The 20807-nt window shown below is 46.9% G+C and overlaps 1 protein-coding gene across 3 annotated transcripts in view; it reads right to left on the reverse strand.

The window, feature by feature from the left end:
* Window positions 1–20602, reverse strand: part of LOC128893170 (DE-cadherin) — a 64617-nt gene extending 44015 nt beyond the window's left edge. For all 3 annotated transcript variants that reach the window (XM_054154005.1, XM_054153997.1, XM_054153990.1), the window contains exon 1: window positions 20089–20602. In XM_054154005.1, the coding sequence (XP_054009980.1) occupies window positions 20089–20182 (94 nt within the window). In that variant the 5' untranslated portion in view covers window positions 20183–20602. The remainder of the gene's footprint in view (window positions 1–20088) is intronic.
* Window positions 20603–20807: the final 205 nt, after the last annotated feature.

Raw genomic sequence — 20807 nt, forward strand, 5'->3', positions numbered from 1 at the left:
TTCGTGTATATGCCGTTACGTGCCAGCAAGGTTTCGAGACTGGTCGAGACGAGATCGGATCAGCGGTACACGGAAGGTGGGCGAGCACGCAGATGTGTTTTCGAGCCAGAAATCGCTCGCGAGTGGACGCATTGCCGTGCTAGAAAGGCCAGCTGGATGGCTATCGATATTATACGATACCGATAAAAAAAACTTGAAAAAAGTAAAAAAAATTACGCCAAATACATGAAAAAGTGGAGGAGACTCAAGGAGTTATGTACGATTTGCATTTGTTTGCAAGATCATGCGATTAATTTGTACCTGAACGCACGGTTTGTCGGTGAGTCAATTTAATCAAAAATGTATCTAATTATCAAGATGCCGGACATTTGAAATTCGAGAATGAAAACGAAAGAGCACAATTTCTAGAACCTCTCAATCAACAAGAGCAGCGCACGGTCTGCCACGAGACTTTGTAACTGCTACCTTTCAAATTTCCACGATTTTCCGCACGCTCCGGCGTACACGCCTGCTTAATTAAATAGTATGCACCGGAGCGGTATCGGCGAACGCGTTTTGTATCGAAAACGGTTAATAAAAGGCGTTTCGCGTAAATGCAGCATCTCAAAGGCTGGCGAAAATGAGACGGAATTTATTCCCAGAAAATTTGACGAGCGAATATCGATATCATCGCGACCAGGGTATCGACGGGGCGTTTATTACGTGCGACGAAAGAAAATTTCTGATCCAACGAGCCTTTCGCTACCCTGCACCATTTTGAATTTTAAATTCGCGCACAATTTCAGACAACGTCGACGAACGACCGGGCGTAATTTCGTTAATAAATTTTTAAAGCTAAAAGCCGAGCGCGGCGTTTAGCTAAACGATGCTGAAAAGCTAATGCATCGGCGTTCACCATTATACCGTTTCTTTCTTGATTCTCTTCGCGTTTTCTATCGTTTCGATCGTTCCCGATGCAAACCGATCTAACATAAGCGATTCGCGAGGAGACCCTGCAGCTGTCCCGTCCAAGCTTTCCACGACACTCGGTTGGTTCAATTTACCAATTAAACGATAACATTCCGTAGAATAAAGCAAACGCGAGGTAGTCTCATCTGTAATGTGTGCGTTGTAAAAATTGAATTTTTCATCGGTGTTTGAACGTGGCCAGCGTATGGTCAAACACACCGATAGAATGTACAGACTTAAAACTTAGCCATACTCGCATCTATAGCGTGGGTGCATACATCGCATGAAAGACTTAATTTCAGCGTTTATTCTGTAGAATATTTCGTTCCGACCTTGTATAATCGTATCTGAACCAACCATTTATTCGTGCCTATTGTGTAGCTCGTAAATTACAAAAGGTATTGAAATATGTTTCATCGGAAAACTATCCCGGTTTCGAAGGTCTGTGGAATAGTAGGAAAAAATATTATTCGCGAGAGCCGAGACGAATGCGAAATTGGACTGCCAGGAACGAGGAGTAGATAATCTCTAAGCTATAATCTGAAATTCCGTTTCAGGTTCCGGTAAACACTAATCATTTGAATAAGATATCGGACCCGAGGCGCTATTCGTTAAACGCTGGTTCGAGCATTTTCCGTCAGACAGGACGAAAACTCGCGCAGCTAGCGAAAAGAATAGCGGCCAGAGCCCTCGGTAAACAAAGGAAGTAATACGTGGAGACGAGCGGACGTCAATTGGAAATCGGATTGGGCGAAATTCAATTAAGAATCGAGGAAAATTGGCCGGAGCGTTAAGGCGCGACGATGAATCCGTAGATCGTACATTGTCCGTTCTCGCAGATCGACTCTGGCTAGGAAATAAACGAAATTTCACGGATCGACGAAGACCGTTCGCGACAATGACGCCGACGCCGCATTAATTTATCGGGCGCTCGACGGTGGGAATCGTCACGACCCAAGATCTCGAACTTGGAAAGTAAATGAAATTTGTTTTCGCGTTCGAGACGTCGCGCGTCGGTGTCCAAATATTTGTCTTTGGAATATTTATCGAACGCCACGGCAACCTTTGCGAATCGAAAGATTCGCCTTCGAAGATAGCCTCGCGTCGGCTGAAGATTTTCGATTCTCAGACGGTATTCTAGAAAATAGTTGAAAATTCCTGTCGAAATTACTCGGAAAATACCAAAGATAGTTTACCCCTCGTTGTCGGAACGTATTCGTTGCATCTAAATTTTGGTAAAAAAGATCAAACATCCTTAGGTCCGTCGATCAAATAGCGACGCGTCTCGTCGCGGAATGTCACATCTGTCTCTGAAGGTATCCGTTGTCTCGGAACGACCCGATTCCGCGGAGACTAATCGAGTTACCTTAGTTCACAATGGCTAGCCAGAGAGCAAGGTATCCACCGGCGTTGCGACCTCGCGACCGAACTCCACCCGCACCTCCGGAGAGTGGCTTCTCTATTCTCAGGCGGCTACATACTTACATTAATGAGTTAGCAGCGAACGAGAACTTGGCTGGCTAGCGCGAGAAGCAGTCGCGCTCGCGGTTTCCGACGCCGCTGCCGCTGCCGCGCCGTCCTACGTCGCGCGCGCGCGCGCGCGACACCAAGTAGACGTATGAAACGGGCAACCCCTTTAGCGCGAGCTCACGGTCCACACCAATCTCCATTACTTTACCTCGTTACGCCGCTCTGCCACGAGACACCGCACCTTACCTTCTAACTACTACCCATCTAAGTATCGCCTTTCTCGCTCCTCTCCATCCACTTCCGCCGGCTATACCTCCCTTTTCCTTGCACCTGTACGCCGGAACGCGAGTGGGACCCATTATCCGATCTTTTTCTCTAACCGCTCAAAAATGTATTTTAATGCACCGATAGCGCATTCGAGAAGATGAACCATCCTCTCCAGCTGGGTAATCGTTATCGCGAGAACTGCATCTTCCCGAAAGCAACCTCTTACCTCAAGAATGCGAAGGCATTCTCGCGCTCTACCTAGCTACGCGAGTCGACGTTTCCAACCATGAAAATAGGGAACGAAAAGTACAGAATTTCGCGACCGCTATCCCAAAGTCTAATTTTTGTATGCCGCGAAAGACTGAAACCGCAGCCAAATTAACAACACAGGAGGGCTACGCGAATCGAATACGCGAGTACCGACCGACCGACCGACCGCGTATTTAATTTGATTTCCACCTTGCAACCGTGAATCGTATTTTTAATCCGCGACGGTTAAGCTTTCTTACGGCAATGAAATTGTTTCGTGCGCAAACGAGGCGCGGACTTCGTCGCGCTAAAACACTCGACTCGGTCATACGTTGAAGAGTCCGATGCACCTTCTGGTGTTAACGAGGTCAAGCCATCGACGGTACGGTTCGACCGCGGCTCGAGTGGCGCATCGAACGCGTTTCTCACGAACGCGACTAGCCCTTTGTTCCTCGTTCTCACGTTATGCCGAGGGACTAAGGGACAATTAAGTAGCTACTCCCCCTCGAGAGCATCGGCCAAGAGGCCACGACACAGAGATTGAGCGCGCATGCTCGACAAAGCTTCAAGAACTATCTCATGACTCTTCTTTTGCCTCGACGTTTAATTTCCCACCTTCACCTCGTCGATGGGAAACGAGGAGTCGTCGAGCTCTACCCCGAGCAGCGGGAGCTGTAACAGGTGCGTGCAGTCTCGAGTAACGCTTCGGCGTCCACTCGGTGATTCCGCACCGTTCCGCACCATCCGCGCCGCGAAAAGATAATAAACGATCGACGCCGTAACAAACGGGAAGGAAAAAGAAAAGAAAAAAAAAAAGAAAACACGAGGATTGCGATGGAAATGTTTTTTCAGGTAGGATTTCTGTTTGCACCGGAAAGAACGAGATATGAACGCTCGATGTTTAGTACACAGTCGGAAAAGTATGTTGTAATCGACATTCCATACACGATGCATGGTTCCTCTACGCAAATATCGCGTAACGTTTCCCATTGGAGAAACACCTATTATATAATTTAAAATAAATACTCGTTACAAAGCCGTAACAATACCACGTTCCCTGAATAAAAATAAACTGTTAATGTCGTTTCGTTTTGCGGCGCATCAGTCGCCTTTAACGCGTACGAGAAATGTATTCTCGGTGCAAGATTGACATCTCGCGTACACTTTTTACGCGATCCAGGGATGGTAACCCTATCCGCGAAGGAACGAGGAATACCGGTTTTCGTCAGACTCCGATATTATTCGCTACTCATCGACCGCGACCGATGCGACCGCGATGGTCCGCATGATCGCCCGATCCTCTGGTTGCCAGCATAGGGTTGGATAATATTCGACTCCTCGTTTAATCACCTAGCCTGGCTGGACACGGCATTGTTTCCTTTGCAAATAATCGGGCAGCTCGTGTTCGCGATTAACGACGATCTCGTTTGTTTCCGCGACGCGTCGCGTGGCGTCGGGGCGGTTTAGCGATTATCGAGTTACTCGAGTTTGCTCTCGTTCGGGGAATTTTCAAAGGACCGTGAATCGTTCTGGCACTTGTCCATTTCAATCGCGGTTACGAGCGATTACGAGAAAACGTAAATCGTCGGACAGGACGAACGGTGAACCGCGTTGGCAATCGCTCGCGTTCGTCGGTCCGTTCGGTAAACTATACTCTACGGTCTCGGTCTGCTGACGCGTCGATTTGTTCACCGAGTCGGACCAATTTCGTGAGAAACGTCGCGACCAATTATAGAGTTCATCGATTCTCGAGTTCCTCCGCCTTTCGTCAAGGTCGTTCCTCGTTAAAATAACAACGCCTCGTTGGGATCGATCGGCGAATAATGCGCGTCACCGCAAGACGTTCCCTCCTTCTGCTTCGATTGCGCTCTTATCGCTCCGATTACAGTGGTGCCTCGCGTAATATGTTCCAAGATCGGAACCGTCAATTATCAATATACTAGCTATGGACGGAAATAATTCAACCCAGGAGCTAGCAATGTATACAAATAAAGACCAACGGTTGCAAAGGTTATCCACGTTTAATAAATGTTACTCGCATTCCAGAAAGGTTCTAGAAAATTAAACAAAATTCGTGAGTAAATATATACGCGTGCACGTTGTTCGTCGAGAAGCAACGCGAGGCGGTGCACCCGAAGCAAGTTGTAAAGGGAAAAATTTATTGTAGATGTCGTCGTACATGCTCTGAAAAGTTCAACGAATAAGTCTTTCTCTAACAAACTTGATCAATAACCGAGACACTCGATCCAAGAGACAATTCGTCCCCGCGACACGCCCGAGGCGTTCTTCGAGAACCAGTTTGACTAGAAAATTGCGCGTCTTTCGAGAAAATTCGTCGACGAAAAATTGCTTGCACTCCGTGAACCGGCTATCGGTTCGTAGATAATCGGGCAGCCGATGAACCGTTTCTGGTTCGGGCGAAGAACGATGGCACCAGCACGCTCGAGCGTCGCGTATTCGTGAATCCGTATGCATAGAACTCGAGACCAGCGAAGGAACTCGTACAAGAGCCTAACGATCGTACGCGTGACAAGACCGACAAGAATGTCGGTGACGTCACCACCACCGCCGCAGGTATATCGCATGTGAGTCAACTCCGAAGAGAAACGGAGTTCCACGAACGAACGTACGCGTACGTTCCTCGATTGGTCGGTCGGTTGGTTCGATTATCACCCGCGTCCCCGTCATTCGATTGTACGCGTATACGTGACCGGGCACGTCTCGCAAGTAATCTATTAATAAATACGTAGGATTCGTTCGAGGCAGCTGCCATATGGATAACCGGATGGATAGGCACCCGCGAGCTAAGCGTTATCATCGAGGGGAGAGACGGATTCGGATAACGCTGCTCGAACGAAAAGGGCGAGCGCCTTGGCTGCCTTTGACGCACACGCTGCCAAAGACCAAACAACGATAACCGTACGTAACATCCACCACGGGAATTGGTCGTTCATTTTTCCTGTTACGCGTCATCTTAATGCGTTTCGTAATTGAAAGTAGAGTAGTGCTAGTCGATCGGGCGATACCGTATATCGAATCAAAACAAATTATCCCGTGCTGGTTGCAATAATCTAAAGGCGCGATGCCAGATCGAGGCATCGCCTTCCCTCTGATACCTTCAAACGAAACTAATTCTACCGTGGCACAGCGAATAATATAAACGATCGACGACAGAGCTTATTTGTTCCGGGATTGAGCGAAATCCTGACTTTCGAAAACGTGAACGAATACATTGGCTATGCGACCTTACCGTTGCACCGCGACAACAACCGCGTCGATAATTTACGCCAGCGCGTAAATTGTACCGTGTGTGCGAGGATATACACAGTGAACGCGAAACTCGCAGAGACCGCTAATGACTACGACGATAAATTATGATGCGAGCGCGACAGAATGAGTCGTTGAGAAGAATCGGATCGAACGCTAGCTTCTCTCTTCGATCGAGTATCGCGCTTAATCGCGAAGAACGCAAAGCGTAGGTACGCGCTACCAACCAAGTTCTTTCCAAGTTTGTGAGGCGTCGCGATATCGGTAACGTTGTCTGGCGTACAGTTACGAATCGAGTGCCACACCCTGATAAACGCATCGCAACCGTTGAAGCAATTCGATAAACGTGATCATCGATGGACGATATAAACGCAACCGTCGCAATTCTCGAGAAATCTCCAAGGTGACGCGTCGACGACGACTCTAATCGTTTCCAAGTCAAAGGACGAAAGGAATTCTCTTTCAGAAGCTTACCCGAAGAACCGTTCGCTCGACTAAACGTGCGAATGAATATGTTACGCGGAGCTTTTATTCGCAGTGTGTCGGTCCAACGCCATTCAGCTCATCTTCGTCCGAGGCCACGCGAGACGGAAGGAATGCGCTCCAAAGGAATGCGATGACTAACAAGATGTTGCGCGTAGAATGTTACGCTTCGTTTTTAATGAAAGTTCGTAGGTGGGCGACGAACCAAAATAGTATTTCATTCATCTTCCGCCGTAAGAGTGGATGACTAATGGTTTACGAGGGAATTAACGATAAAAGATTGTAATCTACCACTGCTACGATAAAGCACTCGACTCGAAGCGTCCTTCCAGTCGGATAGCAATTTAGCGATAGTAACTTAACGGTTGGACCTTCCAACTCGCGATTGTCTTATTCTTGCACTTTGAATGCACATAAAAAATAAGATCGAATAAGATTCGATTTAATCTTTTTGGACCAAACTTTTCACGCTTCGTTACTTATGCGCATCGCATTACACCCACCAGAATCGGTGTGCGATACATCCCGTGGTTCAACAAGCACCACGCCAACGTCGGATCTTTCCCATTTACCGTTTTTCCGTCTCCAGATTTGTTTCGAGGTACGGCTGTTTCCTTCGAATGCTTCCACGAGTATCGATTTACCATTAGCATCGCGGCTAAAGACTCGAGCAACGCGCGATGTGCCGCGTGCGGATGGATATCTGGTCCTCGACTATTTTAGGCGGAAGATCCAAAAATAATCGAGCACAGCCCCTTGTTTCTTCCAACCTGACCAACTTCCGGAGATTAAATTCTCTCCTCGTTACTCTCTTCGAACACACGCAGAGTTCCTTTTTGCTCGAACTCGAGGCAAAAACGATTCGGTGCGTCGAGTTACGAAGAAATCGTGAACGAACACCGAGAGGAAGAGGCGGTTGTAGCGAGGTGTCGTGTTAAAAAGTACGAGGAGAAATATTTAATTTCTCCGGACCGGTTCGTTAGAGGTGCAAGCCACGTCTCCGTTCTAAACACGGGGTACGTGCCAACACGTACAGGCTGGGAACATTTCGAGCTACGAAACGGCACGGTCGACGCGTATTTGTTGCGCTTTGCCGCTCGCGAGGAAAAGGCCGCGCGAAAACGAGGCAGAGAGGAACAAAAAACTCGCGTCTTAAAAAGATATGCGTACGCGACAGTTGAAAATTAAAATGGTCCTGACCCGAAACGTTGCTTCGATTTGCGATGAAAAACGAGAAGGAAACTGAAGATAACATCCTTAAATCTTAATTGAGATTTAACGAGAATTTTTGAAGCAGGCTATTTCGCTATTGGCCAAAGCTACGTGTCGCGTAAACCAACGAGTGATAGCGTTATTATCATAAAAACGCAATTTACGAACGAAACGACGAATTTCTCCCGCATCGCGAACATCGCTCAGGGGCATTCTCCGTAGCTCATTCCCGTAGAAACTGAACGACCTCTTTCAAGGGCTAGGGCAATTTGTAAAAAAAATTAGGTCGCAATTAAGGGATCATAGTGTCGACAAATTATACCTTGTCCACGATTATTTTTTCAAGAGATCAGTTGTAAAAGCATCGCTCGAACAGCGTGTACAAAGTGTTTCTTCTCGACGCACGCTGTTTTATTATTTTCGATATCGATACTTTCGTGGAAATTAACAAGCAAAACTAAATTATCGGTAAGTGAAGATTTTATCAAATACCGATACACGACGGAAAGTATTTCTCACCGTTACGATTTTGAATTTTGGAGATTCTTTCGTTACGGTTATTTTTTGTGATTCCCTTCGACGTATTCGCGTAAAAGGAAGAGGAAAGTGGATAAACCAAAGGATGCGAGTTTCGCGCGCTGCGTAAGGACGAAAGACGTTAAAAGAAACAAGGGTAAGCTCGAGGCAACGCGCTCGATCGGGAGAAACGGATTTCGCGGGAGTATGTTTGTTACACCTGTTAGAGGACCGTGCGGTGAAACGTTTTCACAAAAGCAACTTCTTCGGCTGGATGTAAACATCGTACTCGGAGCTAGAAATCGACGACAAAAGATTTAGAAAAGCTACTCTGGGCAAAAATAGCGCGCGTAGGAATCTCTCTACGGAACCTTCCTTTGTCAAAATAATAGAAACACACCAAAAATAACGCGTTCTACGCGAAAGGAGCAGCTGCGGAAGTTTCTTTGGTCCTCGTTCTCGGGCTGGATACAGCGAGGAGAGGATCCCCGTCGTGGATGACAAGGCGACCGTAAATTTCGTTTCAGGAGGATGCGCGACGAGAGCAAGAGGAGCGTTTCGTCTTGGAAACGGAGAATTTCGGTATTCTCGACTTCGACCGCGGAGACTACATGCACGCTACGTTATGTGGGTTACTGTAATTAATCTCGAGTACAGTCCACGAAATTAGCAAAAGCTCCAGACGACCCAACCTATAAATCAGGGAACTAGATACGTCCCGCTCAACTTTTTCCTCCGCGAAATTTCCTGCATTATGCTAATTCAAATTTGTCTACGCCTACGTTTTATTTCTTTCTTCGCGCACCTACCCATCGGTAACCGTTACATCGAATGGAATTGTTTGCACCGTGTCTAAACAGATCGCTGTTTCGAATTAGTCCCAGCAACGGATTCGGTGTATCTGAAACGTAACGCGCGGTGTGCAATTACCTCAACGCACTAATTCTCCGTATTCCCAAGCAATATGCTCTCTGGTGAACTAATATTCGCGACGTTTGAGTGACAGGTTCGTTCCTCTCCGGCTGCTAAGCGTACAGATATCTACCAGCGAATTACACTACAGCGATGCCAGCGCCGCCAAGTTATTTTCACAGGAACTTGTTTAACGGCAAAACGATAACGTAATAATGCTAATGCCGATCCGCTAATGCGGGAATATTTGGTTGGCGATCTCATCCTTGCTCGGGTATTGCCGTTCGAATGCATATTTACGAATTCGTCCCGAGTAAAGCAACGGAAGAAGGTTCCCGCAAAAGGAAAACTATTCCTCCCGTTCCTGCGTTTAATATCCGCTTTCTAAATGCATGCGAACAAAATTTAAGCACCGATGCGAACAAGATGCAGCGACTATCTCGCATTCCCGGGGTCGGTTAACCGTAAAATCGTAATCGCGAGATACGACCACTGCAATGGAATCACCTCTTGTACGCCGAGAGCTTTTTCCTTTCGCGCGAGTCGATTACGCTCGTAAAGGATCGTTCCTCCTTAAAGTTGCCGAAGGTGTGAAAATGCGATAAGGTCATTCCACGCGTTATTCGATTCTCGAATTATCCCGTTACAGATGAAAGTGTAGTCGCGATTCGACGAGGTACTTGTTTCCTATTGTACGAAACTGCCATTTGTCATTAACTTTAGTTTTCCACTTTCAGCCTTCCACGCAACTACTAGAGGCTCATTTTTCTCTGGTAAAGCCCCTTTGACTCATCGCGGCGGAAGTGACGGGAAGACTTCCCGAAAGCGACGATTTCGTTCCAAGGTATCGAAGCGATTGAGTCGGCTTATTGCTCACCGTACGGGTATCCGATACCCACTTCCTTTCGCGATACCGTTCGCAGGATCGCGCGCTCGAAAGTAAACGGAAGGTCAGCGACTGACGCGGCTGTAGTACGCGAGACGGAGTGGTAAGTACTCGAGCCTGAAGCGAACGACTGCTAGCGAGACTAGAAATATATAAGTTAACTCGCGTCGCGTACTCGTGCCAACATGGCGACGCATCGCTTCGTCTCGCTTTGCTCTTTTTCCTTTCAGCTCGCGACCTCGACTCTTCTTTCTTCCATCTTACTTCTGCTAGACGCGTTCTCTCCATCGCTCGGCGTACTCGCACGGTACACAGCGAGCACGTTTTCTCTGAACAAACCAGAACTAGCAGAACCAGCAGAGGGAAAAAGTACAGTTTCCATGACTAGAGCTCGGGCGACGGAAAACTTGGTTACAAAATTCGACGGGCGAATCTGGTCTGTTTAGCTTGGCGTCGAATCGACTTTTTGTTCGATTTTAAACTTCCACACCAGCGTTTCTCAACCGTCGCTTTTCCCCTCGATAATAACAAATTTGGATGGATCGCCAAGCGTACGGATAAGTATATCTCGAGTTTCTAAAAGGACGTGGGAGCATCGCAACGGATAAGCTAGAGGGCTCCGAGGATGACACGCGTTTCAGAACGTACCAGTCTATCAGCAATAGCGGAAAGGATTATACGGCTCTGCGTGAAAACCAGCGGGTGTTTGTATCGCAGGCCGAGTAGTGCCGCGTACGCGACGTAGATGAAGAAAAGAAGAAGACGATGGCGAAGAAGCCGGTTGTACAGGGTATGCGGTTACAGTAGAATGCGACTCGCTAGGGACGTAATCTTCGCAGTGATACTTGTTCCGTTGCTGTTGCATGCGCGCGACCTTCTCTCGTACCCTCTCGCATTCGACAATTCTCCCTACAAATTCGACGTTTACACGAATAGAAATTTGTAAACTGTTTTAGAACAATGAAACTTCAGTTCATCCGTTTCCGTGTGCTATTTTTCATCGACCGAGTATCTGGATGAGCCGTAAATTGGAAAGCAAATTTGTCCTCGATCGCGGCTCGTAAAATTAATTAACGTGTACTTTCGGGGTCGTATTCATATCGGAGTTCTCTTGGCCGAGTAAAAATTTCCTGTGTACGATCGCATACATTTTTTGTATCGATTTGTCGTTTACGAGGGGTTCGCACGGAAATGTCAAAGGGCAAGAGAGTTTTCGATACGTTGCATCGATACGGTTGCACAGTTTTTCTTTGAGGCTGGCACCGCCGTGACGCTTCCCTCTCGTCTACTCGACGCTTTGCGACTAGTCGCGACCAACCCGTCGTTCATTTAATCAGAACGAGCGTACGAAAGAAAGGCGATTAAGGGGTTGCTTCGTAATAGTAGAAAGAGCGAGCGCAATGGGAGAAGGGAGGTGGGCGCTCGATGCTTTTCGAGCTCGTTTCTTCTGTCAGTCAAGGCGAACGAATTTCCTGTCGCCGATGAAAGACCCTCCTCGATTACAGGATGACTAATCCAGGAAGACGAGCGATTCATCGATGCGCTTGCAACCGCCGTCGCGTCGCGTTGATCGTCTCTAACGCGTATCGTCGTATCTTCAGTTCCTCTTTCCTTTTATCGCGGTCGTACAATTTTATTGCTGCTGGGTCTGTAGCGAATAAGACCTCGGACCGTAATATTTTTCGAGCTCTCGTCGCATTAATTCGATCGATACCCGAGTAACGATTAAAAATGGAGAATACAAATCTACGAACAATTGCGTCCCGATAAATCGATCGCTAAGCACCACTCGACGGTGAACTTGTTAACGAATGAGACATCTCGCGCGAGCTCGAAGAGGCGAGAAGAGAAGAGAAAAGGACTGGGGAGAAAGAAAGGAAGCCAGAGACGAGGGAAGAACACTGAGAGCGTAAAGACGTGGAAATTCTGCAGAGACAAGCGATATTCACGGTTGGGCAAGACGGGTGGTGTCGAGTAGGCATCATCGAGTACTCCTGCAACGGCGAATAGTTACAGCCGCAACGGTGTTTCGTGGTATTCACGGTTCGATGTATACCATCTCTACGAATCGACCAGCGGAACATAAAGTTCGAGGAATGGCTGTTTATCGACAGTTTCCGAGCTCGCGATCATCGAGTGTATTCGAGGTTGATCGACCTGGAATAAAAGACGCTTAAATCGTCCAAAGGGCAACTGGTGAGGAAATACGTATTTACGGTGTAAATACGAGCCGATATCGATAAATCGAACAAACTTCCAACTTGTTAGCAGGAATGAGAAAGGTGTGCGGAGAGGAAACAAGCTGTTTTCGACAAATGTTCCGATAGCGAAGAGCTGTATCGAAATTCAAAGTCGTTCCGCTACGCGAGAATTGTAACGAAACGCGGAGCATCCTTTTCCGTCTTCGCTAGTCCTTGGCGTGCTTTCGATTAAAAGTTGGCGCTTTCGAGCAACGGTGATATCTTAACGTTTTCCACTCTCGCGCAACTTTTTGGTTTTCGGCTACGAGCCGCCCGGAAATACCTATTTCTCTTTTCTGAATGATTCATTATCGTAATAAATTCAAACTTGGTTCTCGATGCTTGCGTATATGTTGGCAGGTGTACGACTCGACAACTTAGGCGAGGTCCTCGAGGGAATGATCCAAGCGCGATGTGGAGATTAGTATCGAAAACAAAAATTGGACTTTTACCACAGTCTCGAGGTTGGAACCTTTGAAATACCATTTCGAATAACACCGTCTCGTTTCACGGTGAATAAATGTGTACATAGACGAATGAACATTTATTCGTAGCGTAAAGGGTAACGCTTATTTTATACGAGCACTTGATATTTCAAATAAATCGATATTTCATTTATTTTCGAACAACGTTGCGGGGAATAAAAAAGTAAAATATTATTCCGAATAGTTATTTCTTATTTTCGTTTCAAATAAAATTTGCCCGGATCGACTTACGATTCCGCCGGTCGATCGCGATTCGCGAGCACTTTTAATTTGATCCCATCCAACGACTCGATAAACGTTGAAGCAATTTTCAAAGGGAGAATCGCCCGTTTGCCTTTCCGGTTTCGCGTTCGTTAACGATTGGACGAACAACATTTTCCTGCGGTAAACTATCGAGACCCGTAATAAAAGATGTAACTTCCATCTTCCTTTAGGGATATCGAGAACGTAAAGGTCCAAGGTAAATGGGGTTGAATGCGTTAACAGTCGAGGCAGAAGACTAAAGAAGATAATAAAGGCGTTCGATTAAAGGGAACAGTGCTTCGGTGATACCGTTATTTTTCACGGAGATTAAGAAACGTCAAAAGCCTTCGACGATGCAGCTTCTCCGGTAGGAAAAGTTGCGCAATTGCGGTGCGCAACTATATGCGCAAGCAAGCTGTCGCAGGACAAAAAGAGCGCTCGTAAGAACCAAGCCGTAAGGTTCAGAGCAACGAGGCGGTTCCATTTGCGTTTCTACCGAACCAGATTTCGAACACGCAACGGGAACAAAGAAGCATCGAATAGAGAAAAAATGCCACCTCGATGCCGGCCATTGGCTTTACGAGTTTCTCGGGCTTATCTACGACCGGTGCCTTCGTTCGAAATTAGTCGAACGGAAAGTCGTTGCTCACGGTAACGCAACGCTTCCATTGAAGCAGCGACTACCGTTTAAAGCGGTATCTTTCAAACTCGATGGAACCCGACTATGTACTCCTACAAGAAAGAAAACCTCTCCGCCCGTATACGATTCGAGCGAAATAGGTTGGACGAGGTTGTTCGACCATGGTGGTATTTAAACATATTTTGGTTAGTTTAATTTAATTCTATCGATATTGTAAAATAGCTATATCCAAACTAATACGGTGCTGTAATAGGCAATTTAGCCCACCAAACCGCTGTCAATCTCATGTCTGCCCAACCAATTCGATTCGAACCAAGTTAGAAATTATGTTTAACTTGTTTTCCCTAAAAACGTCCTAATATCCCGCTAATAAAGAACACTGGTTTACAGTGAGAAAGAACGCGCGAAACTGGAAATTAATTTATCGCGAAACGATTTAGGATGTTTCGATGAAACACGGAAGTCCACGAGTGTCGTGCGTAAGAAATTAAACGCGTCTGTAAGTTACTAACGCGAGTACGAGGTGACGAGAACTCGTGAAAAGTAATTTTGTCTCCCTTTCCCTCTCGCTCTCTTTCTTTCGTCTCCGACAACAGTCGTGGGTAATTAGAGCTATGAATGCAACGAGACGCGTAATGCTCGCTTCGTTTCCAGACAACAAAACTTTGCGAGAAGAGTCATACCGTGACCATAACGCACCCAAGTTTCAAAAGTGGCGCGATTCAAAATTCCAAAGTCTTGAAGGAAATTGCGTCGTTTGTCCGATCAAAATTTTGACTTGACGTTAACGCGTGCCAGATTTAAAGGTCTGCCGTGCTACTTCCACGGTTAGCTTTTATCACTGGTAACGAACAACATTTACCATTACCGAGCGAGTCGAAATTCGTAGGTCTGTTCGTTTCGTTTCTTCCTGTTCGCAACGTTAAACTGTTATCGTAACGGGAAATCTCACGTAGAACCACTAAAAGTATTTCTTCCAAACACCAGGATTATCTGGACCCGCGGATAAATGGTAAAAACGTTTCGATAATGCGACTTTTTACGCGTTTCGTGAAACATAATTACGCCTCGAATTCACTCCGCGGCACGACCATCGAATAAAGCCGCTCTCCCGTGCTCCATAGAGAGGTAAAATGTACTTTGTATTTTATCGCTATCGCTGCTAGTTATCTCGCGGGAGTATCGGCTGTCCAGGGAAATGTATTTTCTCGACTCGCTTGTATTAATTAAAATTAATTTCGTCCCGCGTTGCGCGACGACCACGCACCGTTTTATCTTCTCGGATAGAAAAAAAAAAAAAAAAAAAAATTGTTACCAATATTTATAACGGTCGCACTCGTTCGGTTATTTTGTCTTGCAGTTTTTCATCGCCGTTTCGATGCCAAATTGGTTCTTTCATCCTATTTAAATTGAAGTGTACAACCAAAAGCACGGTACACTCTCGTGCACCTAATATTTTCGCGGCTGGTCGACAAAATTCGAAGCGGTCTATCGTTGAACGCGAAACGCGGTCTGAAAATCTGCACGCGATTCACATCGGTTGTCTGCGCTTGTCACGAATCGCGTTCATCATAAACGGCTGACAGTCGACGCGGCGGACGATTTCCAAATGCAAATGTATTTCGCTTCGCGATTGAACGTCAGCATCGTTTTCGAGCGGTCGCCTCTGACGGACGGCCCAGCGGCAGAGTTCTAAACTCAATGGCCTCTACCGCTGAATCCAACCAATTAGAACGGATTCGGCGATATGTAATATGGGTGACGTGAATTACTATCGCGTTCTTCGCATGCCACGCATCGCGCATTCCCGTGCCCTTTCTTCTCCCCCGCTTCCATATTTTCCGTGCATTTAATTGCCCTACGGATCGACCGGCCATCGACGAAACATTCGACGCGATTCTTCTTGCCTAACGGTATATCGTTTTCCTTTAAGGTGGTTCAGCTTTAACATAGTTTAAAGACCCATGTGATTTCAAGGAAAATAGACGCGTGGTAGGGACTACTCGTTGAATGAGTAATACCGAGAAATAAAATCTCCGTCATTCCCGACAGTTTCATGCGAAGCAACGAGAGAGACGCATTGCACATCCCGGTGAATGAATCACAGCTAAATCCTGCGCCCCTCTCCGAGCCAACGCGACTTGGCGCGGTCTGGCCCAGCCCGGTTCGAGGAACTGGAACGAGTACTTTTGTCATTGACACAGCCTCGTGACTGTTTCAAATGCCTCTAGCGGCGCTTAAATGGTAGAAATACCGAGGAAATTTCAAAGAAAAATGCGAATCTATCGTACAAAGTTTCGAGACAACACTTTGGAATCCGATTCAGTTTCGTTGCGCTATTTTTCACCCGAGATGAGTAACATCCTTATTTAGCTGAAAATTGATGATACGTTTATTATTTCAGGTACGGAGCTGCAAACTGAGAGCTCCGTGTTATTTTGATCGGTTATGCATTATTCCATTAAAATTGTGTCTGTCTCTATATTTGACCATTGCGGAAAAATTAAATTTCTCCGATCTTCCAGTATTGGACAAACGAACTCAAATTCGATTCCGGGCTTCCGAAGCGGCTTGCCGACTCGATAGAATTTTACGTTCAATTTAGTCCGGAATGGCGATAAGGTAAAGCAATATCGCCGTGGAACGTGTGCCTGTTTCGGTTTTATCGCGGACACCGTATCGATACGAGTTTATCGCGAAAGATTACGTCAACGGGCGAGCGATTAGGTTTGATTCTTCGAAAGGGAAAGAGAAAAAAGTGCGATGTGCGAGAGAACGGGGCCTTCTGAGCACTCGAGACGAACCTGAACGTCTTCCCATGGGTCTATGGCCCGTGTTCTACGCCAGTGTCCCTCGATACTTTCAACCGCCATCAACAAATCTTTGTCCATTTTGTCCCGCGTTCAAATTGTTTATCGTTCGCGTGGTAACAACCTTGAGGTTAGCACGCGGGAAGGACGGAACGTCAACCAACGCAAAGAAAAGTTACTCTTCTCCGTGGTGTGCGATAACTGAAATTTGCTGGAAGCTTTTGGCGTGGTTTCATAGGCGAAGAGCGAAGAAGGTTGGTTCAAAGGTTCCGCGAAGGGTCGTTAGTTCGGGCCCGTAAACTGAAAGACACTGCTCTATACAGGCTGCACCTACAACAAACGGCCGGCGACCCCAGCTCGCTCTTTGTCCTCTCGACTTCGCTCCTCGTTCCCTTTCACTTCTTCCTTCTAACCGTCATCCCGCGTCTTCCTTCGTCTCTCTCTCTTTTCCCCTCCGCGTCTTTATTGTTCCCTGTGCCGAGACGCGACCGGTCTTTTCTTCGCCGATCACGTTGCTTCTCCTAATTTATTTTCTCGCAACTTCCATCGACCGATGTTCCCGCCCAAAAATCTATTGTTCGCGTACCGACTCGAAATCACGAAACCAACCACCGACCACGCGTATCAAAACCTCTTCTCGGAAACATAGTAATCGAAATAACAGTTTGCTGGTACCACGTACGAGCGTACATCCCGTTATACTCGTACAAACTTTCCCAATGAAATTTCAGTCATCTTCGGTAACGAAAGTTTACCACGATGATTTTGTCCAAAGACTAAACCGAGTTTTAATAAATCTGCGAAAACGTAACCCGAACGGCGGAAGTTGCGATCGAGTCCCGCGCGCTCGCTGCTGCCAATTTACATTGCTAACTCTCTCTTTATCCCTTTTCCGTCTTCTCTCTCGTTCTATAACCGGATTTCTCGCGAAAACCGCAAAGTTTCCAAAGGTAAAGCAAACCGTTTTATTCGTAGACCACTCGCGAAACGTCGAGTTCCGTTGTTTAACCCTTTCTGGGCTCCGATTTGCTTTTGGTTAGTACCAGAGACAGGCGAAATACTTGCGTAGACACAAATTTCCTATAGCAAACGAAAGCTAAACTTTTCATCTGTCGCTTCTTCGATACAAATTACAGTTTGAATAACCAAGTGAAATTACATTCGTCGGTAAACGAATAAAGTCTTATTAGCGTTTCGAAATCGCTTTACAGTGGTTTTATTCGTCATCCGATGTTCGAATCAAATTTACTTTTCTGGTACAATTTCGAGGAAAATGGTTCCAAAATATTTCTCGACGTAAAGCAAGAGACGCGTCGACCTAGTTGAAAATTATAGACGCGTCTCGTGCTTGGTCAGATTCTCGACAAACAACAACAAAACCATTTAATTTTGCTATATAGACCGAACGAACTTGCAAAGGATTGATATCCGAGGCTGGATTCTTTGTTACGTTATCTCGACCCAGTTGAGAGACGGTTCTTTGAAAACAAAATAAACAGGCTACCGCTAGGTCCTTCGAAGGAACCGTCTTTACGCAGACTTCCTCGAAAGGAACAAAGCACGGTAATTGCATGGCTGATATTCGGTGGAGAATAAATCTGTAGTCAAATTTCCAACATACGACACCGACGATACCGTCGAGCATTTTATGGAACTTTCAGCTCGGACCGGATGATGACACGGGATTAGATATTCGGCACCGCAATAACGGGCTGAAACGGAATCATCGTATCGCGACACCTGCGTTACCTGCGCTCGACGTAAATAATAATCGTTGGTCCGAGTTTAAAAAAAAAATCGAGCTTACCGATACGTAAACAAATTTGAAGCGTTGCGGTTAAAAATACACCGCGAACGCACAACCTGGAAAGCTTTTTCTCGACGGATGGTTTGATTCCCGCAAAGAGCGCAACTTTGCTCGGCAAAATTCTCGAATCGGCCTTTGCCGCCTGACATTTTGCATAATCCAGATCGGCTTGTTTACGTCCGTTCACGGTCCAACGTCTTTGAGAATCTCGAGCGGCGAGGATAAAACAAACGAGAGAAAAAGAAAGGGGAAGCCATACTGCATGGCGCGCACGATGCCGCCACCGTTGCTGTTGCTGCAGCTAAAGCTGCATTCTTTCGTGGGAAGGAAAAGAGCAGGAACGACCGAGCGAGAAGGTGGGGGAGATAGAGACGAAGGGGAATAGGGGGAGGGAGCAAGGGAAAAATCCGAGGAATGTACCAAGAGAGCACTTTGAAATCGGCTGGTAGTGGTTTAAGATTACGCCGACGAGTAAGGTTCTTCGAAGGCCTCTCGAATCTCCTCAAGCCGAATCCTTATGAGGCCAACTCGACAAAATGGAACGCGACCCTGATTGGCTCGATGGAGCCACGTCCAAACGAATCTCGCGTCGATTAACGCTAATAAAACTAACGTACGTCTCTCTCGACCTGTCCGTCAACTTCTTGCACCGGTAACAACGATGTAATAATCGCGAACATGTCTCCGCGCGATCGGCGTTGCTGGCTACGTTATCGGCTCTTTGCTAAAAATTCTGATAGCGTTTGCAAATATGCTCGCCTTCGAAAACGTGGAAATTAACTCGTAAAACGAAGTCGTAGAAAATGTTTCGACGTCCTTTGTTCTCGCGAATAAAAATTGAAATCCAATCGAAGATAGAGCTAGCGTTCCTAGCGAGCCTTTGGCCTACGCGTTCTTTGTAATTCATTGGGCGATCGTGGTTTCCATGAATTTCCAATTTTACGACAGCAGCGTCCCTTGACGGAGGAAACAGCTCGCGATACTAAAAACTAGAGACGGCAAACATACGAGTTGATCCTATATTTGAAAATTCCCACGAGCAGAGGTACACCTTTCTACAAAAGTAGCTTACAGTCTATCGCTCCGAGTAACAGTCCCCGGTTTTCTCAGGGTACATGTTTCGTATCGCTCGACCCGATACCTTGCTATCCGATATCTTTCGCCAAGAAAAATAGAACCGGGCTACTGGTTTTGGATTACAAAAGTGGAAAGAAGACGTCGTGGTTTGCGCGTCCAGTGCGAACCGATGGCATGGCGGCATCTTGTCGCGTTCTCGGGAGATTCCTCCTTTTTAACCAAAAGCACGGACTAAAAAGTCTCACCTTCGGATATGTGGTCGAGTGCACTGATATTTTCATTGTATCCACGGATCGAACAAATTTATTCGTACTTGAATCTCGTACGAGAAATGGCAAAATTTTTAAGCGTCGAGTTCTCTCGGTGCTTATGAACGAGGCCTTAGGTCCCACTTTGCCCCACCATTATTGTACGGTTGGCCTCGTCGACGCGCATGCGCGGCGGAGTGAAACGTTACACACGCATCGTTGTCGAACGCACACGAACGCGTAAATAAGTACAAACAAACACACGAACACGGAATACATGCACGCAGAGTGTCCCGTATTAACCTAAAAAATGCGTACTATAACTCACCTAGCGTTCCACAGAGCAGCAAACACCACAATAAAAGACGCCGAGGCCTCGCCCAGGCCCGTACGATGGATCCTCCAGGTTGCTCTCGCGACATGTTTCTTTTCTTCCTTCCTCTGCACCGGCTTTCGCCTTTTCGGCTGGATAACCGGCCGCGGCGAGCACGTTCTCGTCTTTCTTCTCGTCGTTCTCTTCGTGTTCACCGATGCAAACTATTTTCCCCGTAACGATCACCCAAGTTTCAACAGTCACCAAAGTACATCACCAACGCACATGGCTCTCACGATCCCTTTGGCTCCTTCTCTATCCAAGGAAACAAAACACACGACACACTTGCGCACCTAGAACAACGAATACCTCGCTGGACGACAAATCGAGCACAAACACGCGTATACGATATCCCGAAGACCGACGCCGTACAAACGCGCCTACCCAACTGAACGACGACGAGAACGCGCGATTTGTTCGCGGTACCCTGCCTGCTCGCTGCCTGCTGCCTGCCTGTCCGCTTGCTTGTCTGCCCGCCTGCCCCGAATACTCCTTCTCTCTCGCTCCCTCTCATTCCGCTCCCCCCAGCTACGCGACGACCTACCGCCAATATCCCCACCGCTCTACCAATCCCGTCGCCAGCATACAAACAGATCTCTCTCCCCACCACTAACTACTTGTTGATCTTCGCTCAGGAACGGCAGTCGATTCAAAGAACCTCGCGCTTCGCGTTT

The sequence above is a fragment of the Hylaeus anthracinus genome, unplaced genomic scaffold (assembly GCF_026225885.1).
Source record: "Hylaeus anthracinus isolate JK02 unplaced genomic scaffold, UHH_iyHylAnth1.0_haploid 0, whole genome shotgun sequence".
Classification (NCBI taxonomy): domain Eukaryota; kingdom Metazoa; phylum Arthropoda; class Insecta; order Hymenoptera; family Colletidae; genus Hylaeus; species Hylaeus anthracinus.